At 54.5% G+C, this 27497-nt stretch overlaps 1 protein-coding gene across 1 annotated transcript in view; it reads left to right on the top strand.

Moving 5' to 3' along the window:
* Cdc42bpb (CDC42 binding protein kinase beta) overlaps positions 1-26837 on the top strand; it is a 66887-nt gene extending 40050 nt beyond the window's left edge. The window contains exons 9-37 of the mRNA XM_090344885.1: positions 1048-1127; positions 2096-2262; positions 2345-2464; positions 3947-4080; positions 5275-5517; positions 7413-7523; positions 8516-8760; positions 8864-8969; positions 9492-9616; positions 9899-10004; positions 10581-10729; positions 12129-12223; positions 12449-12528; positions 13377-13463; positions 13727-13804; positions 15253-15358; positions 15891-16027; positions 16495-16634; positions 17995-18076; positions 18941-19157; positions 19308-19370; positions 20182-20778; positions 23087-23184; positions 23264-23348; positions 23427-23544; positions 23631-23748; positions 24018-24111; positions 24194-24252; positions 25752-26837. Of these exons, the coding sequence (XP_090201011.1) occupies positions 1048-1127; positions 2096-2262; positions 2345-2464; positions 3947-4080; positions 5275-5517; positions 7413-7523; positions 8516-8760; positions 8864-8969; positions 9492-9616; positions 9899-10004; positions 10581-10729; positions 12129-12223; positions 12449-12528; positions 13377-13463; positions 13727-13804; positions 15253-15358; positions 15891-16027; positions 16495-16634; positions 17995-18076; positions 18941-19157; positions 19308-19370; positions 20182-20778; positions 23087-23184; positions 23264-23348; positions 23427-23544; positions 23631-23748; positions 24018-24111; positions 24194-24252; positions 25752-25883 (3972 nt within the window). The 3' untranslated portion in view covers positions 25884-26837. The remainder of the gene's footprint in view (positions 1-1047; positions 1128-2095; positions 2263-2344; positions 2465-3946; positions 4081-5274; positions 5518-7412; positions 7524-8515; positions 8761-8863; positions 8970-9491; positions 9617-9898; positions 10005-10580; positions 10730-12128; positions 12224-12448; positions 12529-13376; positions 13464-13726; positions 13805-15252; positions 15359-15890; positions 16028-16494; positions 16635-17994; positions 18077-18940; positions 19158-19307; positions 19371-20181; positions 20779-23086; positions 23185-23263; positions 23349-23426; positions 23545-23630; positions 23749-24017; positions 24112-24193; positions 24253-25751) is intronic.
* Positions 26838-27497: the final 660 nt, after the last annotated feature.

The raw sequence follows: 27497 nt of genomic DNA, 5'->3' as shown, positions 1-27497 counted from the left end.
CTTGCCTGAAGACCTGGGTTCAATTCCTTGGTACCACAGACAAATTAAAAAGAAAGCCAAAAATGGTGCTGTGGCTCAAGTGCTAGAGCTCTAGCTTTGAGAAAGCAGCCCAAGGACCAGTGCCCAGACCCTGAGTTCAAGCCTCAGGACTGAAGAAAAAAAAAAGCAAAAAAAAAAAACCTGAATCCAAGGGCTGGGCTATAGCTCAGTGTCAAAGCACTTGCCGAGCGTACAATGTTCTTGATTTAGTCCCCATTACCAAGTAAGAAGAGACAATAAAAAACCCAGTCTGAAAAGAGAAAAAAAAGGGCTTCAGCAAAGGTATAAACCTGGGGACGCAGGACCTTTTCTTTGAGGTCAGGGCAGACCCTTCACCAGCAATGACCCCACCTTTCTCCATGGGGTCTAAGACAGCTCACATAGTTAGCCCTGAACAGCCAGGAGACAAAGTCATTTACGGTTACTCTAAGAGCTTGTGGGATAGAATGAACACACAGTGAATAATAGTACGATAGAGTGCGAAATTAAGTAGTAATAGAGATATTTCTTTCATTTGGTGAAACCTCAGTTTTTCTCCCCTCAAACCACATTATGTGTATTTAAGGAAACCAAAGAATTGTATAAAATGTAAGCAAGAATGCACGCACAAACCTTGAAAATTGGGGCCAGGAGTGTGGCCTAGTAGTAGAGTGCTTGCCTAGCATGCGCAAAGACCCAGGTTCAATTCCTCAGTACCACATACAGAAAAAGCTGGCAATGGTGCAGTGACTCAAGAAGGCTAGCCTTGAGAAAGTCCAAAGACAGTGCTCAGGCCCTGAGTTCAAGCACCGAGACTGAAGCTTGAAAATCGCCAGATCAAGTTTCTCATTACAGTTACTGCATTTACAGCCTCTGCACTGGACCCAGCCAGGAGTTAGAACAACTGTGTTGGTGCTGACCCCTGGCAGGCCTGGCTGAGCCTTTGGCTCCCCGAGGAGGGAGGAGGAAGCCTTCTTTCCTCCTCACCTGTTGGGATGTGGATTTCATTTGTGTTGTGTTCTCACGCAGGAAATATTACCTCCTGGCGCTCACGCGGGCTTCTCTGGATTGCACTTGCCATTCATCGGCTTCACGTTTACCACCGACAGGTGCGTCCGGCCTTCCCTCCAGCAGCGCCGTCCCTGGCATGCACAGCTGGGCACAGGCTTTGGTGTGTGCCCGGAGGCAGCTCACATTTTACCAAGAGGGCTGGAGCTGTCACTTGAAGGTTTCCTGTCCTCCAGAATGCACATGCAGTAATGGCTAGTGTACATCACACTCTCTGACTGCATGCAATGACTGATTATGTTCTGTGATGGAGCTGTGTGTTCATGCTGCTCACGCAGAGCCAGAACTCAAACACCTTCCCCCAAAATGGAGGCACTTCTGCTCCCATTCAGGAATTAGGCAGTGGGGCTGGGAGTTTGGCCTACTGGTAGAGTGTTTTCCTAGCATGTGTGAAGCCCTGGGTTTGATTCCTCAGTACCACATACACAAAAAAAGCCAGAAGTGGTGCTGTGGATCAAGTGATAGAGCTCTAGCCTTGAGAAATCCCAAGGACAGTGTCCAGTCTTTTGAGTCCAACCCCCAGGACTGGCAAAAAGCAAAAGACTTAGACAGTGGCAGAAGCACCTCTGGTTTAAAGGGCAGTTGTGGCTGTCGTTAGCTATTCTGCCTGCCCAGGCCCTGCAGAGGGCTTTTCAGTATTCTGGGCAAGAAGGTGAGCCCAGAAAAGTCACCTAATAGCCCAGCCAGTGAGTGGCAGAGCGGCAGAGCCCTTGATGCCCTGCCCTGCACTGGCCACCTGCCAGGGCCTATCCTGTGATTCACCTGCCCACGAGCCTGGCTCAACAGTTAAGGGCCGCAGCGCTTTGCTTTTCTAGAGCAGTGGTGATGACTTGGGCCTAGCTCCCTTGACAGCTGGGCAGTTTGGGTCCATTGAGGCTCCCCTTGGCCCCGTCAGTCTCCGTCATAATGAAGTCTTTCATGGATGTTTTGTTTGCCACTTCCCAAAGGCTGTCTCTCACCCCAGGAAGCCGCTGGGTGTGGGTCCTGAGCCTGTGACTCTACTCCACAGCTGCTTTTCTGACCGGGGCTCTCTGAAGAGCATAATGCAATCGAACACTCTAACCAAAGATGAAGACGTGCAGCGGGATCTGGAGAACAGCTTGCAGACTGAAGCTTACGAGAGGAGGATCCGGAGGCTGGAGCAGGAGAAGCTAGAGCTGAGCCGCAAGCTTCAGGGTGAGTGGCCTGTGGGCGGCCACAGGCTGTGCTGTGTGGAAAGCCTGCCCGGCCAGCCGTGCTTACGCTCTGTCTCCCCTAGAGTCCACCCAGACCGTGCAGTCCCTTCATGGTTCCACGCGTGTCCTGGTCGGCACAAACCGGGACAAGGAAATTAAGAGGCTGAATGAAGAAATTGAGCGTTTGAAGAATAAAATGGCAGGTATGTGTTCTCAAATGGCTGCTCAGTCTGTTCTTGGCCATTGATCTCTCCAGAGGAAGTTTATACTTGTAATTCTGTTACTCAGTAAGGTCAAGGTTTGAAGCCAACTCCAGGGTAAAAGATCATAGAACCCCATTTTAGTTAGTAGCTGGGTACAGTGGCATGCCCTTGTAATTCTAGCTGTGCAGAAAGCATAAAGAGGAGGTTTTTGGTTCAGACTGGCCTACATTTAACTGTGAGGCCCTGTCCCAAAGCAAGAGGGCTGGAGTATGGCTGCCTGCTGGCACACTGGCCTGCTGGTGTGGCTGGGGTGGGGGCTGGAGGTGGAGGGGATTGAGGACTTTTCATGGACAGAAAAGCAGGAAAAGGCTCCGGCAACCCATTTAGAACTCTTCCTCAACTTGCTTGGTTCTCATGATGGAATGTTGTGGTTACCAGCTGCAGGCAGTCCTCTTCATACTTTCCTTTTTCCTCTGTCTATCTCTAACAGTTTATGTGTGTGCACGCGTACGTGTACATGTGTACGCCAGCCTCAGGAGTGGGGCTTGGCCTGCAGGGCCTGGTCAGTGTTTCTAAGCTTCTTTCTGGTCAAAGCTAGTGTTCTACCAATTAAGCCACAGCTCCACTCAGGGCTTTGTTTGGTCACTTATTGGAGATCAGAGTCACACGTTCTTTAGTGCCTGGGCTGGCTTTGAACCATCACCCTCAGATCTCAGCCTCCTAGTGTGTAGGATTACAGACATGAGCTGCTGGTGCCTGGCTTTGAACTTGGCCTGTTGTATCAGGGGACCACCTTTTTTTTGTGGCTCCTGGTTATGTATAAACTTCCTGAAAGATGGGCGAGGTGGCCCCTGCCTGTAATCCCAGCTACTCAGGACTCTGGGATCTGAGGATCCTGGTTCAAAGCCAGCCCAGGCACAAAAGAAACAAAAGAACCGAGAAACGCTTATCTCTAGTTAAACACTATCAGAGAACCAAAAGAGATGCTGTGGCTCCAGGGGTAGCCTGGTAGCCTTTAGCTGAAGAGCTCAGGGACATTGCCCAGGCCCAGAATTTTAGCCCCAGGACTGATTTTCTCCCCCTTCTCCCCCTCCCGCCCCAAACAAAAATCAAAAAGCTTCCTGAAGACACAGCTGTAGCCCTTACCCCACACGCCCAGTGCAGCCACCAATTCCACATGTGACTTCTGCTTCCCCAGGCGTCCCACGACCCTGGTGGGAAAAAGACCAAGTCAGCTACCTCTGCACCCATGGTATGCTCCGTGAAAGGGCAGCACTGTGCTGGGATTCGTGCAGGTGGATGTGTGTCCTTGAAGCAGAGCCACCTGAGGGCCTGGCCACTGCAGTGTGGGCAGCTTGCGTGGGACCACATGTGCCAGCACCAGAAGAGCCTGTGATCAGAAGACAGCTGTCAAGTCATTTCCCTTCAGTGGCTACCATAAAATACTACCACACACAAAGGAATGTGGTTTACTTCTTCCAGACTCAAACCGGCTTGAGCGACAGCTGGAAGACACTGCACTGCTTCGCCAGGAGCACGAGGACTCCACACACCGACTCAAGGGCCTGGAGAAGCAGTACCGGCTAGTGCGCCAGGAGAAGGAGGACCTGCACAAGGTGAATGGGGGGGGCTTTCCTTAGGCTTCATCCAGTGGTGCCTGCAGTCTCCTCGGGGCCCATCCTACGCTTCATGCAGACCCAGTCCCCCTGAGAGGACACCCCAGAGGCTTGGTGGCTTTCATGTCAGCTGTGTGCACCTACTCTGTAGTTACCATCTTGTCTGTTCCTCAGCCCTGCAGAGGGAGCAGTGTCTCTTCCATTCCTGCCTGAGGCAGGGTCTCCAGGGCACCGGCACCTGACAGTGCCCAGTGGCAGTGGCTCTCGCCTAAAAATCTGAAGATCTGAGGATCATGGTTCAAAGCTAGTTTAGGCAGGCAAGGAAGTCCATGATACTCTTCCCCCACACCACCACCGGGGGCTTGAATTCATGGCCCAGGTGCTGTCCTGAGCACTTTTGCCACTTGAGCCGCAGCACCACTTTGGGATTTTTTCTGTGTATCTATAGTACCAAGGAATTGAACCCAGGTCTTGGTGCATGCTAGACAAGCACACTCTACCACTAGGTCACACTCCTGGCCCCAAGTCTATGATACTCTTTGTTTGTTTGTTTAGGCAGTTGTGGGGCTTGGCTCTGGCCCTGGGCGCTGTCTCTGAGCTCCTCAGCTCAAGGCTACCACCCTTGAGCCACAGAGCTACTTCCAATTTTCTAGTGGTTAATTGGAGATAAGAGTGTCTCTGTCTTTAGTGCCTGAGCTGGCTTTGAACCACGACTCTCAGATCTCAGCCTCCTGAGTAGCTACGATTATAGGTGTGAGCCACTGTGCCCTGCCCAAGTCCATGATACTCTTTATTTCCATTTAACCACTGAAAAGCCAGAAGTGGAGGTGTCTCAAGTGGTAGAGTGCCCACCTTGAGCAAAAAAGCCCAGGGATAGTGCCTAGGCTTTGAGTTCAATCCCTAGGACTGACACCAAAGGTAACAGAAGAAGGTAAGTTCTTTGGTAACTACACAGTTCTCATCTGTAACCAGCATTTCCATAATTTTTAATGCATTATTATTTTTGTGATTAGTGACTATTCCTGTCAGAGCTGACATCAGACATCAGTCCTCACATCTCAGCCTTCAGGGTAGCTAGGGTTATAGGCATGAGCCACTGGCACCCAGCAATGCTTTATTCTTAATACAGCAGGAAACGACGCCCGCCTTCTAGATCTTTGCAAACCTAAAACTTGTATACTTTTCTTCCATCAGCAATTGGTTGAAACTTCAGAGCGATTGAAATCCCAGACCAAAGAACTGAAAGATGCACACCAGCAGCGGAAGCGGGCCCTGCAGGAGCTCTCGGAGCTGAGCGAGCGCATGGCTGAGCTTCGCTCTCAGAAGCAGAAGGTGTCCCGGCAGCTGCGGGACAAGGAGGAGGAGATAGAGGTGGCCATGCAGAAGATAGACTGCATGCGGCAGGACATGCGCAAGTCTGAGAAGTCCAGGAAAGAGGTACTGTTCTAGATGGAGAGAGAGGGCTCCGGAAGCCTCAAACTCTCAATGACTCTAAAGGGGTCTAAAAGGCCAGCATTTATTCTGTAGTGCTAGAGCTGGAACTCAGGGGCTCTCACACTCGGGGCAGGCTCCCTGCCAATGAGCCCCACCTCTAGCCCCTTTGCATGAAGTTTAGAAGAGATTTCTGTGGTGCTAGTGAAAAAAAGGATCCCTCTTTGTGGGCCTATGACTCACGCCTATCATTCCAGCCTATTTGGTTGTCAGGGATTGGAGAATCACAGTTCAAGAGCCAAGACAAGGTAGTTTAAAAAGTACAAGGGACTCCATCTCCACAGAGAGAAGCTGGAGGGATGGCACACGCCCGGCTCCAGCAGTGACGGAAGCCTAGGAGTGGACACACCAAGGCCCAGGCTCACATCCTAATGGGAAGCAAGCCAGACCCTATTCTGAAGTAACCACTAAAAAACTGGAGTGTGGCCTAGTGGTAGAGTGCTGGCCTAGTATGCACAAAGCCCTCGATACCACACACACAGAAAAAACTGGATGTGGAGCTGTGGCTTAAGTGGTAGACTGCCAGCCTTGAGCTGAAGAACTCAGAGTTTAAATCCCAGGACTGGCAAAACAAAACAAAAAGTTAGTATTGCGGAGCTGGGAGTGTGGCTAGTGGTAGAGTGCTGGCCTAGCATGCAAGAAGCCCTAGCTGCCATTCCTGGAACCACATACACAGAAAAAGCCAGAAGTGGCACTGTGGCTCAAGTGGCAGAGTGCTAGCCTTGTGCAAGAAGTGTCCAAGGACACTTCCCGGGCCCTGAGTTCAAGCCCCAGGACTGGGAAAAATGAAAACAAAAAACAAAACCTAGTATTGTACCAGCCTAACATGTGCCAAGACATATCCCCCATTCAGCCTCTGTTCCCCCCCCAGAATCTTTAAGCATATCCTGCTTTCCCCCGCACCCTCCCCCATGCTCGGAAGCCTTGGGTCTCAGCATATTTTAATTCTCTGGAATATTATTGTGGGTCCCAAAGAGCTTTTATTCAGATAGGTAATTATCTTATATAGAAACATAAAACATACCTTTTCAGGACAAGAGTAAATGTGTTAATATAACTACCATTTTGATGAAACAATTTATAAAGCTGGAAAGCATGCTTTATATTTCTGTTTGTTTCTTTAGCTGTTTTTGCAGGTCTGCACGGGGGAGAAGCTGGGCTCTCTGGTGGGCTGAGTGAGGGTGGGTGGAACTAGCAGTGCTAGTATACTCTTGTGTTCACACTCACTCGATTAACTCAGAAGCGTGGGTGTACATGCTCTTGCGTCTTTCAGGTCAGGATCTGGATCATTTAGCTCAAAGGACTTCATTTGCTTTCTTCTTAGCCAATTTATTTTGCAGTTCACGTATTTGTAATTATAGCTAACCAAAACTCTTAAGAAAAATGGATGAGATGGGACAGGTCTGCCAGGCGCAGTGGCTCATGCTGTAATCCTAGCTACTCACAAGGCTGGAGATCTGAGGATCATAGTTCAAAGCTAGCCCGGGCACAAAAGACAGGTCCTAGTTTTGTGTTGACAGACAAAGCTGTTGAAGCTGGGTCATAGTAACATGAGGTCTGGCTACTGTTTCTTCCCTGGAGGGGGTTTTAACTTTGATATTAGAAAGTAAACCATGTTCCACCAGCTCCGTGGCAGAGCACTTCTGAGCATGCACAACACCTCGGCTTTGTCCCCTGAAATGTTACTTGGTTTCACAAATCTATACCCTCCCTCAAAGTTTAGTGTCACACTGGCCCTGTTAAAGTGTGGTAGAGACCTGTGCCTTAGTGGTGGCAGCAGGGAAAACCCCAAAGCAGTGGGGCTCGTTCTGTTCACCACAGCCCTTGTCGTGTCTTCCTAGCTGGAGATGCAGCTGGAGGACGCCGTAGCCGAGGCCTCTAAGGAGCGCAAGCTCCGGGAGCACAGCGAGAGCTTCTGCAAGCAGGTGGAGAGCGAGCTCGAGGCCCTCAAGGTAGGCGGCCCAGCCCGCTTGGGCTGCCCCAGACCCAGGATAGGTAAAAGCCCAGTTCATTTTTGCTTGTGTGGAGCTGTAGGCGGTAGTAAGTTGTGGTTCCTTCTCAGCTGACTCCTTCCTTATATCCTGATTTTCTAAACTGTTCCCAGTTGTGGAGAAGCTTGAGTACCCACACCCACTGGGCATGGCAGAGGCCTGCCAGCGTCTGGTTGGCCATGTGGGTCTGCCTGGAGAAGCGGCTCCTCTGCTTTCCCCGCACTGGTGCATGGACCTTGCTGCTGCCTGGTCAGCCACTGGCCACGCTGCGGGGCCTCTGTGTGCCATGACTGTCCTGTTGGTCTGCAGTGCTACCCCCTCACAGCAGCCATCCATGCATGCTCTGAGGCTGTGGTGTCACCCTCCCTCTCAGCTCCTCTCTGCCATGCCAGCCTTCCCATGACGGCGTACCCCATCTCCTGCCATCATGCTTGTGTCTGTTACCCATCCTGGAGCTTGAGTCTCCCTGGCCTGACTGTGTCAGGTGCCATTGCCATTCTTCTTCATTCAGCTGCCCTTTGTTTTTTGGTTGTGGGGCTCTAGGCCTGAGTGCTGTCCTTGAGCTCTTCAGCTCAAGGCTACCACTCTACCCCTTGAGTCACAGTGCCACATCCAGTTTTCTGGTTGTTAATTGGAGATAAAAGTCTCGTGGACTTTAGTGCCTGGGCTGGCTTTGAACTGTGATCCTCGGATCTCAGCCTCCTGAGTCTCTAGGATTACAGATGTGAGCCGCTGCACTTGGCTTCGAGCTGCCTTGTCATTTATCCTGCGTTTTGCTTTCAGTTCCCAGACATGAAATCAGGGACTCGGGTATCACTCCAGGATACCAGCGTGGCTTGTGACAACAGCCTTAAAAAGAGCGTTGGGTGAATGAGTGTGGGGTGATGCAGAGTGTGGCAAATCACAGGCCCCATGTGGAGTGAGTGTGTGTCATTTGCTCCCTGTGTCCGTAGATGAAGCAAGGAGGTCGTGGACCGGGGTCCACATTGGAGCACCAGCAGGAGATCTCCAAAGTCAAGTCGGAACTGGAGAAGAAAGTGCTGTTCTACGAGGAGGAGCTGGTGCGTCGGGAGGCCTCCCACGTGTTGGAGGTGAAGAATGTGAAAAAGGAGGTGCACGACTCAGAAAGCCAGCAGATGGCCCTGCAGAAGGAGATCTTAGTGCTGAAAGACAAGTTAGAAAAGTCAAGACGAGAACGGTAAGCATTCCAGAGCTGAACAGGAAATGCACTGCTGATGCGCTGCAGCCTGAGCGCTGCTGAGCCTGGAGCCAGCTTCACTTGTCTCTCTCCATCCCTGCAGGCATAGTGAGATGGAGGAGGCAGTGGGGACTATAAAAGACAAATACGAGCGGGAAAGGGCAGTGCTGTTCGATGAGAATAAGAAATTAACTGCTGAAAATGAAAAGGTAATTTGAAATATCTCAGTTATTGTGTGGGGAATTTGTAGTTTTTTACTCATGAGTCTTTGGTCGCTTTGTTTGTTAAATGTTTTTGGTCTTTTTTTGGGGGGGGGGCGCGGTCAGTCATGGAGCTTGAACTTGGCCTGGACACTGTCCTTAAACTTTTTCTTTCAAGGATAGTGCTCTACCACACTGGACCATCTCACACAGCCTTACCTGCCAGGCTAGCTTCAAATTGCAATCCTCAGAACTCAGCCTCCTAAGTAGCTAGGATTACAGATATGAGCACTGCCCAGTCTCTTTTTAGTCTTTTAGATGGGATGGGATGTTTTCATCCAGGGAAAATTACTAAATTAACTGAAGCTAGTTGCTCTGCCCCTGTAAGGGTTAGTTAGGTTTCAGGTGCGACGTAAGTTAGATAGTCGGAGGTCCCCATCTTAGTTTGGAAAAGCAATGACAAAAATCCCCCAATTTCTGGTCAAGGAGTGCCAGTTTAACAAGTAATTTGATGAAATTGTTTAATTTCAGCTTTGTTCCTTTGTGGATAAACTCACAGCCCAAAATAGACAGCTGGAGGATGAGCTGCAGGATGTGGCGTCCAAGAAGGAGTCAGTGGCGCACTGGGAGGCACAGATCGCAGAGATCATTCAGTGGTACGTGCCCGGTGGCGTGGAAGCTTGAGGCTTTGGGCCTGCCTGCTGCCCCGGGCAGCAGTTCTTCTGTGCCAGCCCAGTGGACAGGGTGGGAGGCACCACTGATCCATCCAAGATGTGGGCTAAAGCAGTGAGTGTTTCCGTGTGGCCATGGCCAGGGCCAGCCTCGGACGATTGTGGGAGCTGAGGTGCCATGACCCTGCATCCCAGGAAAGCCCAGAAGCACTGTGGCTGCTCTCCCCAGGGCTGAGCCTCCTAAGATAAGCTTCTGCTTCCACCTAGGGTCAGCGATGAGAAAGACGCCCGCGGCTACCTCCAGGCTCTGGCTTCCAAGATGACCGAAGAGCTGGAGACGTTGAGGAGTTCCAGCCTAGGTTCTAGAACCCTGGTACGGCTTTTCCCTGTCCAGTGTTCTCACAACTGGAGTCCTTAGTGGGTGTGTGCTCCGTGTGTGCTGCAGGAGGCCAGCCTTCTGGGGAACACGTGTCACCCAGGCCCTGCACTGAGCTGAGGCCCGCGACTATTGAGTCCGGGCTCTGCCACAGGGAGCTTTATTTATTGACTTGACTCTCTAGAATGGGTCAAAAGTTACAAAGTCACAAGTGTGCTTAGGGAAGGCTTTGGAGGGAAGCACACAAGAATAACTCTTGTAGACTTTTTCAAGACCCTCAAAAGCTCAGTGAGGAAACTAACTGAAGAAGGCATGAGCTGGTATCTAACCCCAGGAGTGGCAGCTGGGCCATCCGTAGCCTGGGCGAGGTAGTGAGACCCTGCCATCCCTCCAGTCAATCCGAATTCTGTAGTTTAGAAAGATTCAAAAAACCCAAAAGTTACAAAACAGAAAAATTAAAAGGAGGTGTGACATTTAAATGTGATTATAATGGTTTTTAAGACTAGAAAAATGTGAATTATTAGCTTGCATTCATTTAACCATGTATTTATAATATTTTAACCAATGTCAAAGGATCCACTTTGGAAAGTCCGCCGGAGTCAGAAACTGGACATGTCAGCACGGCTAGAATTGCAATCTGCTCTGGAGGCAGAGATCCGGGCCAAGCAGCTTGTGCAGGAGGAGCTGAGGAAGGTCAAGGGTACGAACCTCTGCTTGGAAAGGTACTTTGTCCTGCAGCCTGTGGGGTGGGCGGCGAGGGGCGGCATGATCAACCCAGGAGGCTGGCCCTGAGCGCACCAGGCCTGGTCAAGGAGGATGAGAAGACAGAACGGTGTAGCACCGCGGAGGTGCTTAGGAAGGACTGGTTGGAGGAATGTTCAAATGCATCTGACCTATGGGGGAGTTGATTAGCGATCTCCAAAAGTAGCATGTAACAGCGGCTCAGACTTATAATTGTGTCCACTCAGGTGAAATCTGAGGATCACAGGTTGAAACCAAGCCAGGCAGACGAATCTGTGAGATTCTAACCAGCATGGAGGCATGGCACAAATGGTAGAGTGGCTCAAGTGGTAGAGTGCTATCCTTGAAGTACAAAACAAAACAAACCCTCAGGGACAACACCCAGGCTCAGAGTTCAATCCTAGGCCCAGCAAAATAAAGGAAAAAAAGAAGAAAGAATGAGGACCTGGCTTCCGGAGCTGTGGCTACACATGCCTCAGCTCAGAACGCCATGCCTGTTCCTAAGAGCGCTCTGCCCGTGGCTCCCCTCTGCCCTTCCCACAGGCTGTTTTGCCTGCACAGGTCTTTGGCAGATGTCAAGTCCTAATCCTAAAAGCTGTTAGTAGTACCTGTCACCAACGTCCTGGAGCTTTGTGCTTTCAGCCCTGCCATCACAGCCCTTCACAGTCCTCCACACTACCACCTCCATTTTACCAACAACACCACAGTACAGGTGTGAGGTAGAGAAGGTCGCCGCTGCCCCAGGGCTGACAGTGGAGGGGTCTGGGCCGTGCAGGGTCAGATTTACCTGGAAACACCAAGGACTTCCCAGGCCACCACTGATTGGAGGGTTTGACTTCAGGACCTTGCTTTTGTTAGGCTGAGTCTGCCTCTCAGTTCTATTTTTTGCTAAATTATTTTTGAAATACAATCTCAGATTTTTTTCTGCCTGGGAAGATGTGAGCCACTGGAACTTGACTCAAGTCAGGACTGACTGGCACTGGGCCTGGGGCTTGAACTCAGGGCCTCGGCACTGTTCCTGAGCTTTTTTGCTCAAGGCTAGCAGTCTACCACTTGAATCACAGCTCCACTTCTGGCTTTCTTTGGTGCTTTTTGTTGTTTTGTTTTGCCAGTCCTGGGGCTTGAACTCAGGGCCTGAGCATTGTTCTTGAGCTTCTTCTTTTTGTTCAAGGCTGGCACTCTACCACTTAAGCTACTGTACCACTTCCAGCTTTTTCTATGTATGTGGTACCCAGGGCTTCATTCATGTTAGATAAGCACGCTATCACTAAGCCACGTTTCTAGCCCCCATGACGTACTACAGAAAAGGCCCAGTATGCCCTGTGCTCACCTCCCCATGCTTTCTTTTGCATACTTACAGCCATTCATCTTTCATTTTAGTAAACTAAAGGATTCTGAAGCCAAAAACAGAGAATTATTAGAAGAAATGGAAAATCTGAAGAAAAAGATGGAAGAAAAATTCAGAGCAGACACTGGTAATTAACAATTTAAATGATAATTGTCTGCTTTTTTGTGTGATTTTTCTTTTCTTTTAGATTTTTTTTTTTTTTTTTTTTTTGCCAATCCTGGGCTTGGGCTCAGGGCCTGAGCACTGTCCCTGGATTTTCTCAAGGCTAGAGCTTTACCACTTGAGCCTCAGCACCTCTTCCTCTTGCTATCCAACAATAGAAACCAGTTTTTAACTTTCATTCCTCTTGCAGGGCTCAAACTTCCAGATTTCCAAGATTCCATCTTTGAGTATTTCAACACGGCACCTCTGGCACACGATCTTACATTTAGAGTGAGTAATTCTTTTTTAAAGTGACGGATGCATTTATATAAATGAAATACCATAGAATCCTCTGCCAATGGCGCAGTGGTGAAGCTGGACAGAGAAGGCTTGGTGTTGTATGGGCACACGATTGGTCTCGGATCTTTTGTGGGAAGGCCAGAGAAATACCCAGTGTTTGAGCCAAGGAAGCGTTTTTTAACTCAGTGTTGAAGTGAAGGAATGCTCAGTGCCTTGTGTTCCTCCATGTTCTGGCCTCAGTAAGCGTCTTGGACCAGGCCTTGGCCACCATGAGCAGTCGCCGTGACAGAACAGGCGCTCTTCTCCTCTGTACATGGCTTCGAGTTGCATTCAGTGAGGTAGTAAAGCGCTCTGTCTTTTTGTGAAACAGCGTAGAAACATTCTAAGCAGCTGCTTGAAGCGAGGGATGGGCCGTTGCTGCTGCTTTTTCAACTTTTACTCAGAGAATGGGGCCTGGATAGGAAAGTGGGAAGAATGGGGCAGTGCACACCCACTCTGTGTGGGTACAGCGTAGGCTCTGCCTCTCCCCGACTCAGGTTCTGCCCCCCCCACCCCAGCCCCCAAGCTGTTTGATTGACTTGCAGGACCTGCACGTTTCTCAGTATCTACCTATCATGACCAGAGGAGGGAGGTGGCAGGTGAGATTAGGTGAGGAGGTGACACTGTTGGCTTACCAGATTCCACCTGTACCCTTAGAGCACCAAGGGCAGTGGTTCCCCAGGCAGACGGTAGCTGTGAATGGCCTGGGGTCAGGACAGGATCTGGAGTGATGGGATATGCCCGACCCTGCCTGGTGGAGGGCACCTTAAGAAAGGAGTGTGTTCTTCTTCCTTACACAGGGCACCTCAGCTCATGATCCGGAAACACAGGCCTCAAAGCCAGAAGTGTCCTCAGCTGCTGTGGCTGCAAGCACAGAACAGCAAGAGGTAATGCCCTGTGGGTGGCCATGTGACACGCTTGTGTGACACGCATGCCACTGACCCAGGCCCGTGCCTCACAGCTGCGCAGCTTCTCTTCAGAATCCGTGAGCACATCAGCTGGGGAGCAGGGCTGCAGCAGGTGTTACAGCAGTGTAGTAAATTAAAAATGCAGGTGTTCATTATTAATACATTCTAGAAGGATGAACCCTAGTGGGCCCACAGCTGAGAGCAGAGCTGGTGGTGCTCACCTGTCCCCACTTGCCTCCCAGGACATGGCTCGGCCCCCACAGAGGTCACCTGTCCCGCCCCTGCCCAGCACACAGCCCCTCGCCTTGTCTGGACCAAAGGTAAGTCTTTTCAGTTCTAAGACAGCCTTTGAGCTGGGCACCTGTGGCTCAGGCCTGTAATTCTTAACTGCTCAGGAGCCTGAGATCCAAGGATTGTGGTTTGAAACCAGCTAGGGCAGGAAAGTCTGTGAGACCCTTACCTCTAGTTACCCCCAAAAAGCTGCAAGTGTAACTGTGGTTCAAGTGGTAAAGTGCTCGCCTTGAGCAAAAAGCTCAAGGACAGCATCGGGCCCTGAGTTAAAGCTCTAGTACTGGCTTTTGTGTGAGCCAGATGTGATGTTTTGTGTGCACATCGGACCCTTGCGTTCTGACGAGTGTTCTTCGGAAGAGTGTGCGGTTGTGCTCACCCCTCAGCTTCCCGCGCGCTGCCCGTGGATACTGCCTGTGTGCAGTCACCCGGGCAGTCTCTGTCTGGTCCTTCTCTGTGTTGATTGGTGATGGTCTGTGTGTGCTTACTAGTGACGCTTCCTGCCCAGCACGCGTGGCACGCACAGGATGAGTAGCCAGAAGCTCTGCCTTCTTTTCTAGCCTTGCTCCTCGTTCTCTAAACATGAATGCAAGTGAAGTTTTCCGGTTGTGTCCAGCCCTGGGGCGGGCAGCTCAGCCTGTGTACTCTGCAGTACAGAGCCTGGATGAAGACAGGAACAAATCTTGTCAGAGGGACTGGGGGAGACCATCGTTTGCAAATGTCTGCTACACAGACGTAGCTTGTAGAGTGTCATCTATCTGGGTGACTGCAGAGCCTCTGCCTCCTTCCTGCTGGCCCCCAGCCTCCCCTGCGCTTCCTCCTTTCCCCCAGGTCTCTCCACTCAGCTGTTTCCTTGGTTACCGTGGACTGGTTTTATGTGGACTGGTTTTATGAGCACCGTCCTTTTCTTCAGCCAGCCTGACCCTCCCAGCCAGGGAGCAGGGTCTTTCTAGGCTTTTGCTCCTACAAACTGGTCTGCTCTGTGTCTGCTCCAGGTAGACTGGGCTTCCAGAGCTGGCTGGTGCCTAGGTGCTAAGTCTGCCAGGACGGGTGTCTGCTGATGCAGCCCTGTAGCTCTGCCCAGCTGTGGGTAACACGACGTGTGGACCTGTGTTTGCCAGGCCCCTTGGAGCCTTGATGGCCACTGCTTGGCCTCTGCAGAGAACTGGCACATTTTAAGATCATGGTCAAGTCGTTTCTAAATTGATCACACGCAGAAAAATCACTTTTTGGTTCCTGTCCAGATTCTGTGTGTCTGCATGTCCGCGTGTGCACAGTAGCAGTGAGGATGCATCCGGGGTTGTGCGCTCTCAGCCTGTTTGGGCTCGCTGATGAGCCACGCTCTCATGCAGCTTTCTGCTGGTTAATTGGATACATGTCTTGGGCTCTTGTGCCTTTGCCAGCTTGCAGTCGTGATGCTCACACCCCAGCCTTGTGAGTAGCTAGGGGCACAAACTAATTAGTTCTTCTTGTTCCACAGCCCAAAGCTCACCAGTTCACCATCAAGTCCTTCTCCAGCCCCACCCAGTGCAGCCACTGCACCTCCTTGATGGTGGGACTTATCCGGCAGGGCTATGCCTGTGAGGGTGAGTGGAGGGCAGGGCTATGCCTGTGAGGGTGAGTGGAGGCCACTGGGCCCATCCGTGCTGTGACCTTAGCCCTCATGCTCTGGGCGCCAGCACCTCTGCTGGCCAGTGTCTTTTTTTTTTTTTTTTGCCAGTCCTGGGGCTTGAGCCACAGCACCACTTCTGGCCTTTTCTGTGTGTCGTGCTGAGGAACGGAACCCAGGGCTTTGTGCGTGCTAGGCAGGCCCTCTACCACTAGGCCACACTACTAGCCCTGTTACAAGTTTGTTGATTGGCTCCCAGGACTGGCATACACTTGCCCAGTAACTTCAGAGGTGATGGTGAGGGCAGACATGGAGACTGGCCTGCGTGGCTCGCTCTGGATCGCCAGAAGCGGGCCCTGGGGCCCTGTGCTTCTCTTCCCGTGAGGGCGTGCGGTTGAGGAAACGCCCAGAGAGGGCCCTCCCTCATCCCCGGGCATGCAGACCACCTTGGTGGTCCCGGCTGCTATGAGCTGCTGACCGCATGCTGTGTGCTGGGCTCTCTCTTGCAGTGTGCTCATTCGCCTGCCACGTGGCCTGTAGGGACAGTGCCCCCCAGGTGTGCCCCATTCCTCCGGAGCAGTCCAAGAGGCCTCTGGGCGTGGACGTGCAGAGAGGCATCGGCACAGCCTACAAAGGCTACGTCAAGGTAGGGGTGGAAGGCAAGGCTGTGTGGCCTGGATGGCTTGTTTTCTGGGCACTCCAGTCAGTCCTGAGGGTCCCTTGGCCGTATTGAAGTGACTCTGGAGTGAGGCCTGCAGGCTCTCCATGGCTGTCTCACACAGTCAGTGGCACCCTAGATGCATGCATTCCACCTTCACCTCCCCTATTCCCTGCCTCATGGGCTTGAAATCAGATTCCAGCGTTAAGCACTGTTCCCACAGGGCAGCCTCCCCCTGGCCCGACCCACCTCTCCAGGATGTGGGCAGAACCCTCCCCCGTCTAATCCCACCTTCCTGGCCAGGTCTGCTCCACCCCCACAGCTGTCAGGAAGCTGAGCACTGACCTTGGGGGACAGGGACAGTTGCTCCAGCCCCGCAGCTGGAGGCAGACTGAGAGCGGCGCTGAGTTCTGCCTGGTTTTGGCCCCAGAGAACACAGCACTGTGTGTCTGCAGGTGCCAAAGCCCACGGGCGTGAAGAAGGGGTGGCAGAGGGCCTACGCCGTGGTGTGCGACTGCAAGCTCTTCCTGTACGACCTACCAGAAGGAAAGGCTGCCCAGCCCGGAGTTGTCGCCAGCCAGGTCCTGGACCTCAGGTAGACTCGTATAGCACGGAACATTTCTTCTCTGAATTTTGCTTTATTTATATATCCTGACCTAAAGTACATATGTAAATGTGCCTGGTAAACCAAGCCACTCAATTATTTGCTTCACCTCTTTGTAAGAACTATACTGTTTCGGGCCGGGAGTTTGGCCTAGTGGTTAAAGTGCTTGCCTAGCATGCATGAAGACCCAGGTTCGATTCCTCGGTACCACATACATAGACAAAAGCCGGAAGTGGTGCTGAGGCTCAAGTGGTAGAGCTCTAGCCTTGAGAAAGTCCAAGGACAGTGCTCAGGCCCTGAGCTCAAGCCCAGGACTGGCAGAAAAAAAAAAAAAAAAAAAAAACTATACTGTTTCAAAAATTGGTACTTAAATACATTCTGTCATATTCCTGCTTTGGTAAAATTTTGCCAGCTCGGCCAGGAGCGTGGCCTAATGGTAGAGTACTTGCCTAGCATGCACAAAGCCCTGGGTTCAATTCCTCAGTACCACATACACAGAAAAGCCGGTAGTGGTGCTGTGGCTCAAGTGGTAGAGCTCTAGACTTGAGAAAGCGCAAGGACAGTGCTCAGGCCCTGAGTTCAAGCCCCAGGACTGGCAAAAAAAAAAAAAAAAAATGCATGCCCAAAAACAAGGAGAAAAACGGAAGCCCATGGTGTTGGTACTTGTTCATACAACCAGGTGGACACTAGCTATGTCCCTGGCCTCCACCAACGAGACCCAGTCTAGTCCCTGTGGTCTCAGCGCTGGTATCAGCTGCCCTGTCTACTGCCCTCCACTTCCTGTCTCCCACCTCCCAGGAATTGAGGGGCGGGCTGCCAGAGGTCATGTTCAGCTGATGGCACAGTGCCGCCACTCTGTCTCACACTAGGTAGCAGACGTGTGAGCATGGTTGGCACCTATCTGTTCTGGCTCCGGCCTGGAGACAGGGAGCCCAGAGCTATCCCAGGCCCCTTCAGGGATAGCCACAGAATTGTTCAACGGTGCCTTCCTGCTGGCAACTCACCATGTGTACACAGCCCGCCCGGCGTGAGCCATGCCACGGCCCTGAGCTGGACTCGGCCTGTGCCAGGCACAGTGTCCCCAGTTGGTGGATCTACTGGCCTCAGCATATTCTGCTCTTGTTCCCAAGTGGTCAGTGGTGGGCTCCTGCCCCTGGATGCCAAGGAAAGCAGGTGCTGGGTGTGGGGCAGGGAAGTGGGCACAGTGGACGTCAGGTGCAGGCCTTGCCCTCAGCCATCGCCGTTGGTGGAGACTGAGAGGCTCGGGCAGGCTGGTGTCTCCTGGCCGCGAGCAGGGGACCAGAGAGGCAGGTCCTTTTTCCTGGCGTTCTAACTGTTTCTCTCTTGTCAGAGATGAAGAGTTTTCAGTGAGCTCTGTGCTGGCCTCGGATGTCATCCATGCCACTCGCCGGGACATCCCTTGCATATTCAGGGTAGGAGTTGCTCTGCGTTCTTTCCCTCTAGTTTCAGAGCTACACAGCTGGAGTTCAGTGATGGCGTGAGCCGCTGTGTACCACAGCCAGTACAGAGGGGTCGCCCTCCACCACTGCTCAGGCTTCCCTGTGCTCAGCGTGTGCTTCCTGTCTCCTGCTGCCCTCACCCCAGCCCCCCTTCCACCAGCCCTGGCTGCTCACCGGCCACCCTGCCTCATCCCGGGCCAGCTGTTAGCTTTTGGAGCAGGCTGTGTCCTCCGGCTGTCAGGGTTTTTAGGTTCCTTCCACACCCTGCATGCCCACCACTGCGAAGTCGTATTGAACACAATTTTAGTTGGCCATTAAATAAGTCTGAGAGTCATTTTTGTGGTAAGTCATATTTATTCAGGAGCAACCTCTTACACACACAGACACACACACACACACACACACACACACACTGCTATCATTGTATGATGGTGAAGCATGGTGTTGTGGCTGTGAAAGCACGCTGCTCTCCAGGAAGCCAGAGTGTTGTAAGAGTGACTCCTTCATTATAGCTGGTGCCAGCGCCTCCTGCCTCCGTCCTCGAGACTCAGGAGCATCCGAGACTTATCTCCAGCTAACTGCCAAGGTCTAGAGAAGGGACAGACAGGGAGACATCTTAATTGGTTGAGCATCATCCCTGAGCACGCACCGCAGCAGCCAGAGCAGCCAGGGCCGTGCCCCAGAGCTGGGAAACCAACCCGGAAGGGGCTTCCTGGAGCTGTCTGTAGCGGTGCCCAGACCACCCCACCCATGCCCGGACCCCACAGCATAGCCACAGCCATGCTGCTGTGACCTGACTCTTTATCTGCTCTGTTTCTCTCATTTTCTCTCGTGAAGGTGACGGCCTCTCTCTTAGGTTCCCCCTCTAAGACCAGCTCCCTACTCATCCTGACGGAGAATGAGAATGAGAAGAGGAAGTGGGTGGGGATTCTGGAAGGGCTGCAGGCCATCCTGCACAAGAACCGGCTCCGGAACCAGGAGGTGCACCTGCCCCAGGAGGCCTACGACAGCTCCCTGCCACTCATCAAGGGCGTCCTGGCTGCTGCCATCGTGGGTATGTCCGCGGCAGGGACCTGGGTGCCCTGAGTGGTTCTGTAATGCTGCCCAGATCATGGCTGGGCTTCCTGTCCCGAATGAACAGATGCTTTGTCCATGCTGGTAAGAAGCGGACAGCAGGCTCACAGCCCATCTTTGTTGTCCCCAGATGGAGATAGGGTTGCCATGGGCCTGGAGGAGGGGCTGTACGTCATAGAGCTTGCTCGCGACGGTGAGTGGGGACGGCGTGGCGGGCTCTGCCTGTGGTGCGGTGCAGACACGGGCGGGACGCAGACATCCCTGGGGCACAGAGGCCTGTGTGAGTGAAAGGAAAAGCACACAGCAGAGAAAGTAACTGGCTGGCAGTGGCACCTGGGCATGGTGGCTGGGTGGCATTGCATGCCTGTGACCGGGGGAGGGGGGGAGGGGTGAGCCCCTGGTTAGGTCTGGGCTCTCCAGGGGGGGCAGGGCAGGAGCCCTGGAGGACCCGGCAGCGCCCGGTGTGCTGAAGCCTCGCCTAGTGACCAGGTCCCCCCACACCCTGCATGGTCACTGGCCAGCGAACTACAGCACGGCCTCCCACCGTCCTCACTCTGCGGACCTGGGCATAGGACTGGGCAGGCCAGACACCAGCACTGCCAAGACCCAGGGCCTGCTGCTGTCCTGTCATGGGGATAGGGAGGCTGAGGTCTTGGCTTCCTTTGATGCCTGGTGGGTGCTTTCAAGAGCTTGCTCGGTGAGAGACCTGGCGAGGTATGAGACAGTGTTGTCTTCCAGGCAGTGCACAAGGTTTCCTGGGTTGGGGCGTGAGCTAGGGTGAATGAGGCCCTGTCCTCTGGGGGCCTCCCCACCTTAGCAGTGAGCCCCAGCAGTGTGAGCCTGGGCCTGCCAGGCGCAGACTTCGTGTTGCCAGAGATGTTGAATGGCAGGATGAGGCCCACCCATCAGACACACTCTCCCTGCACAGCAGGCCTTGGCACCCAGGGGAGGGTGCAGAGGGCGTGGCGGCCATTCCCAGCTCGGGCCTTGTCCTCCCTGTGCAGTGATCGTCCGTGCTGCCGACTGTAAGAAGGTGTACCACGTCGAGCTCGCACCCAAGGAGAAGATCGTGATCCTGCTGTGTGGCCGCAACCGCCACGTGCACCTCTACCCCTGGGCCTGCCTGGACGGCACGGAAGGCAGCTTTGACGTGAAGCTCCCGGAAACGAAAGGCTGCCAGCTCGTGACCACGGCGGCGCTGAGGAAGAGCTCGTCCACCTGCCTGTTTGTGGCTGTGAAGCGGCTGATCCTCTGCTATGAGATCCAGAGAACTAAGCCTTTCCACAGGAAGTTCAGTGAGCTGGTGGCTCCGGGACACGTGCAGTGGATGGCCGTGTTCCAGGACAGGCTCTGTGTTGGCTACCCTTCTGGGTTCTCGCTGTTGAGCATCCAGGGGGACGGGCAGCCCCTGGACCTGGTAAATTCCGCTGACCCCTCGCTTGCGTTCCTCTCGCAGCAGTCTTTCGATGCCCTCTGTGCTGTGGAGCTCAAAAGTGAGGAGTACCTGCTTTGCTTCAGCCACATGGGACTGTACGTGGACCCTCGAGGCCGGAGGTCACGCATGCAGGAGCTCATGTGGCCTGCGGCTCCTGTCGCCTGTAGTATGTATATGTTTTCTGTTGCTGCTCTAATCGGCAGTCGGCATGCGTTCTGTTTGCTTTGGTTTGTCTTCCGGTCACTCACAGGTTGACAGCGGCTCCGACACCACTGAGGAGGGCGGAGCCTGGCCGCCTCAGACACAGCCACTCATCACCAGAGCCCTGGTGACAACAGTGGTTCCGTGGGCACAGGGACGCACTGCATGGAAGATCTGGAGTTTTCCTTCTTCCGGCGACATTCCTCACAGTTAGCCAACTTACACAGCAGTCAGTGCGAGCACGCGCGAGGCCTGGGGGCCAGGCAGCCATGCTGGTTGGCTGCAGTGCCACTGGGCCTGTGCAGTGTGCTGTCCGTGCAGTGGCTGTCTGCGCATTGCAGCTGTCCGTGCAGTGCTGCTGTGTGCTCATGCAGTGTGGTTAGAATAAGCAGCTGTGCGGACTCAGGTGCAGTGGCTCACACCTGTCATCCTAGCTACTCAGGAGGCTGAGATCGGAGGACCAGGGTTCAAAGCCAGCCCAGGCAGAAGAGTCCATGAGACTCTTATCTCTAGTTAATCACCAGAAAACTAGAAGTGGCACTGTGGCTCAAAGTGGTAGAACACTAGCTTTGAGTGAAAGAGCTCAGGGACAGTGCCCAGGCCTTGAGTTCAAGTCCGTCCCATGACTGGTTAAAAATAAGGAGATACTAAGCCCCTGTGCAGACAGCAGCAGTAGAGCCCACTCTCCAGGGCACTCATAAAGGGAGGATGAGTTGGGCCCCCTGGTATCTGGGCTCAGCAGGGCCACTGCTGCCTGTCTGCTTCCCTGCCACACGCAAAGGCTTGTAGTGCCCAGAGTCAGCCAGCAGCAGCAAGGAGCAGGAGTGCCAGTGAGGTGCCCGCCTGCACGCCGCCTTCGGGCGTGCTGTTACCTAAAACGAAAACCTCTGCCTTCTGTGGGCCTTCCACGCTGCCTGTGGCCAGCATCGTCAGTCCAGGGCACGGTCGGTCCAGCGCATCCTGACACTGCCTCTGGGGGCAGACCAGATGCCCAGGGCCCACGGAAGGAGGCCGACATTGCCTCGGGGTTCCTGGTTTCACACCCCCATCGTTCACCTTCCTGGCAGCTGTAAGCTGCGTGGACAGCAGACCGTCCTACCACTCCTCTTGGTGCTTTTTCCTCCCTTCCCTGTGTGCAGCACAGGTGCCAGGGCAACTCTGGAGCTGGCAAGGACAGGGAGTCACGTGAGGCTGGAACGGCACTTTTGCTGGGGGTGGGGGCAGTCTTGCTGTGCCCAGGCAGTACCTGCTGTGTGTCTGTCAGACCCCGGGCCCTGTGTGGGAGCCCATGCAGGGAGCAGCTGAGTGTGCGTCCTCAGACACCATTCTTCAGCAAGCCAGAAGGACAGCCACACACACGGCCCCAGCATTCCTGGGGGGAGGCGGTCTCCCGAAGTTCATTTGGGGCTAGCTTTTGCACATGGCACTCAGAATGGGGGCCCTTGGGTGTGCCTGGACTGTCAGTTCTGAGACAGTTTAGTATGGGTTCTATATCTTACCCGCAGGCTGGAATCCAGTCTGGTTGGAATGTACTGGAAACAAGGCAGCTATTCTTTTCTTTTTTTTTTTTTCTTTTTCCTGTCCTGGGCTTGAGCTCAGGGCCTGAGCACTGTCCTTGGATTTTCTCAAGGCTAGAGCTCTACCACTTGAGCCTCAGCGCCACTTGTAACTTTTTCTCTATGTATATGGTACCGAGGAGTCAAACCCAGGCCTTTGTGCATGCTAGGCAAGCACTCCACCACCAGGCCAAACTCCCAGCTCCAAAGCTGCTTTTTTTAAGTGCATCCATTTTCTATGGGCAATACATGGCTTACAGATGAACTGAACCTCTGTCCTGGGCTTGTGGTCTTCACACGTGAAGCTGTGCTGCCTGCAGGTTGTGCAGGATGCTGTTGTAAATGTCCCCTTCAGTCTCACATGTCCCCTGGGGCCGTAGCCAGGGACATTCTATGACATCCGAGACGCAGACTTGCAGCTGTGCAGTCAGCCCCGGCGTGATTTCGTGACTTCCGAGGCCTCTGCTGCCGTGTGGCCACAGCTTGTAAGCGTGGCCGAGGCTCCTGTGCTGGTGTCATGGCAGTGCCTGCCTGCCTGCCTGGCTTTCTGGTTGGCTGGAGGTTAAGGTGGCCCGCAGCTCGGAAGCTCAGGCGTATTAGGGGGTGGGCTCCACAGGAGGCTGTGCCCTCCATGGAGGTCTCGGAGTCGACGTGGGAGGTGACACTGGGGTGGGCACAGGTGGGAGGCCAGACTCACCACCCCCAACCCCCGCACAGGCTGCAGCCCCACGCACGTGACGGTGTACAGCGAGTACGGCGTGGATGTCTTTGACGTGCACTCCATGGAGTGGGTGCAAACCATCGGCCTGCGGAGGGTAAGGAGGGTGGGCTGCCCCTGTCCCCCAGCCCCGCCACCCCCACACCCCACGCCCACCACCTGTCTGGTTCCCACAGATCCGGCCACTCAACACCGAGGGCAGCCTCAACCTGCTGGGCTGTGAGCCCGCCCGCCTCATCTACTTCCGGAGCCGGTCCTCAGGTGAGGGGAGGGGGCTGGGGGCAGGGTGGGGGGGCGGGGCTGGCCCCTCACCACCCTCCCTCCCCTCCCCCCCCGCAGGCGCTGTCCTCAATGTCCCTGACACCTCGGATGGCAGCAAGAAGCAGATGCTGCGTACCCGGAGCAAAAGGCGCTTTGTGTTCAAGGTGCCTGAGGAGGAGCGGCTGCAGCAGCGCAGGTGAGGGTGAGGGTGAGGGTGAGGGCCGAGGCTGCCCAGGAGCGCCGGGCCTGGGCCTCCGGACTCAGGTTCTTTCCTTTGTACAGAGAGATGCTCAGAGATCCAGAATTGAGATCCAGAATGATCTCCAACCCCACCAACTTCAACCACGTCGCTCACATGGGCCCCGGGGACGGGATGCAGGTGCTCATGGACCTGCCGCTGGTATGTGCGTGCGCAGCCGAGGATGGGGGGCGGGGGAAGATGGTGGGGGGAGACTCAGTTCCTAACTCCTCCTGAGCACAGTGGGCAGCATGGTTTTCCTGGATGTTAACACCTCCGCGGGCTTTGGCTTTTCCCACTGTTGCCCTTGCCAGTTCTTGGCTCAGAGCGGGTAGAGGCCTCGTGGGGGCCCTGCTGCCCTCGTGTCGAGAGGGCTGCTGCCATGGCCCTGGTGTTGATGGCTGTGCGTGTGGGCCCCTCTCCCCTCGCAGAGTGCTGTGCCCCCGGCCCAGGAGGAGAGGCCAGGCCCCAGTACCCGGCAGCCCGCAGCCAGGAGCAAGCCCTACATCTCGTGGCCCGCCTCAGGTACTGGGGGGGCGGGAACCCCAGAATCCTACAGCCCTCGGCCCCCAATGTCACCCTGAGTACAAGCTGCCCTTGTCTGCAGGTGCGCCTGAGCCCGGAGTGCACAGTGTCTCCCACCCAGACCAGGACCTGGATAGAGAGGTGCGGCTGGGTCCTGGGCACGCGTGTGCCGGGGGGGGGGGGGGGGAGGCGCTGCTGCTGTGAGAGGAAAGTAGCGGCCAGGCGGGCAAGGTTGTGTGGGCTGAGGGCTGGCATGGGCGACCACAGCAGAGGCTCAGTCTGGAGGAGCTGAGGCCCAGTCCCGCGTCGCCACCCTGCGCTGCGCTGCACGGAAGGAGGCCTGCGCCGCGGACGGCCGCAGCAGTGGCTGGCGCTGTGCAGAGGCAGGGCACGTCTCAGGTGGGCTTCCCTGATGTCTGTGCTCTGCTGCTCCCTTGTCGTTTGTCCACGTGCATGTGTGAGATGGCATGCACGTGTGCGGTGAGAGTGAGTGCGTGTGTGCGTGTGTCTAGGGAACGCGGGGAGAGTGTGCCCTCTCCCCTCCCGCCTGCTCGGCTCCTTTCCACAGCCTCCGCAGCCTTCCTGGGCGGGTCCACCGCCCTCCCTGGCCGCCGCGGGGCTTGGCACTGCAGCCTTGCCTCCACTTTTCTCTCCCCGCCACGTTTCAGTTTTGAAAAATGTCAAACCTCCATTCAAGCCGGTGACTGCTGAAGTGAACAACCCACACTTGGTTTTGCTGGTTCTGCCTTTCTCACCCTGACTGGCAGGACTTGGGGCTTGATTGTGTTTCTTTTTGTGTTTTCTTTTTGTTTTGTCTTTTGCCAGGCCTAGGGCTTGAGCTCAGGTCCTGAGCACTGTCCTTGGCTTTCTCAAGGCTAGAGCTCTACCACTTGAGCCTCAGCACCACTTCCGGCTTTTTCTTTTTTTCTTTTTTTGTGTGGGGCGGTCATGGGGCTTGAACTTGAGCCTGGGTGCTGTCCCTGAGCTCTTCATCTCAAGGTTACCACCCTACCCTTGACCCAAGCCCCACTTCCCATTTTCTAGAGGTTAATTGGAGATAAGGGTCTCAGGTCCTTTTGTGCCCAGGCTGGCTTTGAACCTTGATCCTCACATCTCAGCCTCCTGAGTAGCTAGGATTACAGGCGTGAGCCACCATGCCCTGCTACTTCTGGCTTTTTCTTTGTATGTGGTACCAGGGAATCAAATGCAGGGTTTTGTGCCTGCTAGGCCACACTCCCTGCCCTGTCCTTCAACTCTGTTTCTCAGTTTTCTTTCATTCCTGTGATGCTCACAGTGGAAGCATTTTCTTGCCCAAGTGTCAGGCAGAACCTGCCTGTGACTCTGCACACAGCAGTAAAGCGGCTGGTGCTGCAGACCCCACCTTTGTGGGCTTCTCTGTGCGGCTCCCTGTCCCGTGGAGGGGCTCCCTCCCTCCTCCGTCCCCTCTCTCTCCCCTCTGCCCCCTCCCTCTCTCTACCTGGTGTGGCATGTGTGGCTCTGGGTCCCTCATTTTCAGGTGCAGAAGGGCAGTGGTTTGTGAGCCTCCCCGTGGAGCAGGAGGAACACAGCAGCCCACGTGGCCCTGCGCGGCCCCTCCACTGCCTGCGCTGGGTTCTCACGTGTCCCCTTTGCCTTCCCAGCCTGACTCTGATTCCACCAAACACTCAACCCCGTCAAACAGCTCCAACCCCAGCGGCCCACCAAGCCCCAACTCTCCCCACCGAAGCCAGCTTCCCCTGGAGGGCGTGGAGCAGCCGGCCTGCGATGCCTGAGGCCTGCGATGCCTGAGGCCTGCGATGCCCGAGGCATCAGCCCGCCCGCCCGCCCGCCCGCCGTGCCAAGACTGAGCTGACCTCCAGTGTTGTCGAGGATGTGTAGAATCCGTTTGTAGATATGGAGATGAAGAAGATTTTATTATAATAATGATCAGTCTTACACCACGTTGTTTGTGGCAGTAGACCAGAGGCGACACGTGAAGGACCCCAGACCTCTCCCTGCAGGCTCAGCCACCCTGCCTCCCAGAGCCCCGCCCCACGCCACCTCCCTGGCCCCAGAGGAGTGAGGCAGGGGGCTCCTCCGTCACCGCCTCATTCATTCCGCTGTTGAACTGTCAGCTGCCCAGATCTCCCTGACCTGTTGGTGCGGAGAGAGCCCAGGAGAGTGGCCCCGTGTCCCCTGCTTGCCAGTCCATTCCAGCCACAGTGCGAGGTCCCCCCCTTCCTGCTCTGAGGACCTGCTCTTCCACGTGTTTGCTCTGAGCCAATGAATGCCAGGTGCAGACAGAGCCCCAAGAGCCACACAGCAGTCCTGTGTCCCCGTCCCCGCGGTCAGATCGGGTCTCGTGATCAGATCAGTTCCGAGGGTCCCATAGAGCCCCACCCCCACCCACACTGCCCGTCTGTCACGTAGAGCCCTCCCCCTCCCACGTGCTGGCCCTGGCCACCCTCCGCTGCGTGTACGTGACTTCCCCTCGTGCCCTGCGTGGCAGTCATTGTAGCCCATCTTGTGAATGGCATCCGGCGAGCCACAGCACATGGCTTGTCCTCTCCCACAGGGCGCGCTGGGGCGAGCCGGCGCTGGGCCTCGTGCTGGGGCAGGCACCCGCTGGTTTCTGAGGTTCTGGTTTTTACTTTTTTAATGTAAGTCTGAGTCTTTGTAATTATTGAATCGTGAACATTTTTGAACAATTTACCTGTCAATAAAGCAGAAGTGGCAGTTTTAAGGTTTCCCAGTCTGGATGTGAGGTCATTGCACATGCGTGTGCCAGGACCCCTGGGGACTGTGTTCGTGTGCCTCTAACTCCCAGGCAGAAGAACTGGTGTGCACAGGGCACCTGAGGAGGGGCAGGCCGAGGAGGGGTGACAGCAGCCTGGCTTCCGGCCCCCAGCAGTGTGAGCACCAGGGCAGTGCGGCTGGAGCTGGGAGGCGGGCTGCCAGCAGGCAGGGCCACTTCCCCGAGTCTTGGCTCTCGTCCTCCCTGCAGTCAGTGTGGCTGTGTCCACTTCAGAATGAGTCCAGCACTGGTGCTTCACCACAGCTGACCTGGGAGCCTGCTGGTCTGGTCGGCTGCCTGGTGGCCTGGCTGGGGTGTCTGGCTGCAGGAGGCACAGGTCCTTCCAGAAAGTGGACTGTGGAATGATGTGGCTGGGGAAACCCGGTCCACGTCTGACAAAGTAGAACAAAAGCCAGCACCCAGAAAAAGACTCTTGTGCCCAGTCCACTCAGCAGCACAAACCTCTGTCCAAACTACCAGTCCCCCAGGGCTCCCTGCATTTCCTTCTCTCCAGGGATAAGGAGATTCTCTAGAAGATGGCCTTGACCCTCCCGATTCCTTTCTAATTAAATCCTTCTATTGCTCTCCACCCTACGTTCTGCACTACCTCCTC

The sequence above is a fragment of the Megascapheus bottae genome, chromosome 14, assembly GCF_031878675.1.
Source record: "Megascapheus bottae isolate mThoBot1 chromosome 14, mThoBot2.hap1, whole genome shotgun sequence".
Taxonomy (NCBI): domain Eukaryota; kingdom Metazoa; phylum Chordata; class Mammalia; order Rodentia; family Geomyidae; genus Megascapheus; species Megascapheus bottae.
The sequence above is the reverse complement of the archived record's forward strand: the minus strand, read 5'-3'. Positions and strand labels throughout refer to the sequence as shown.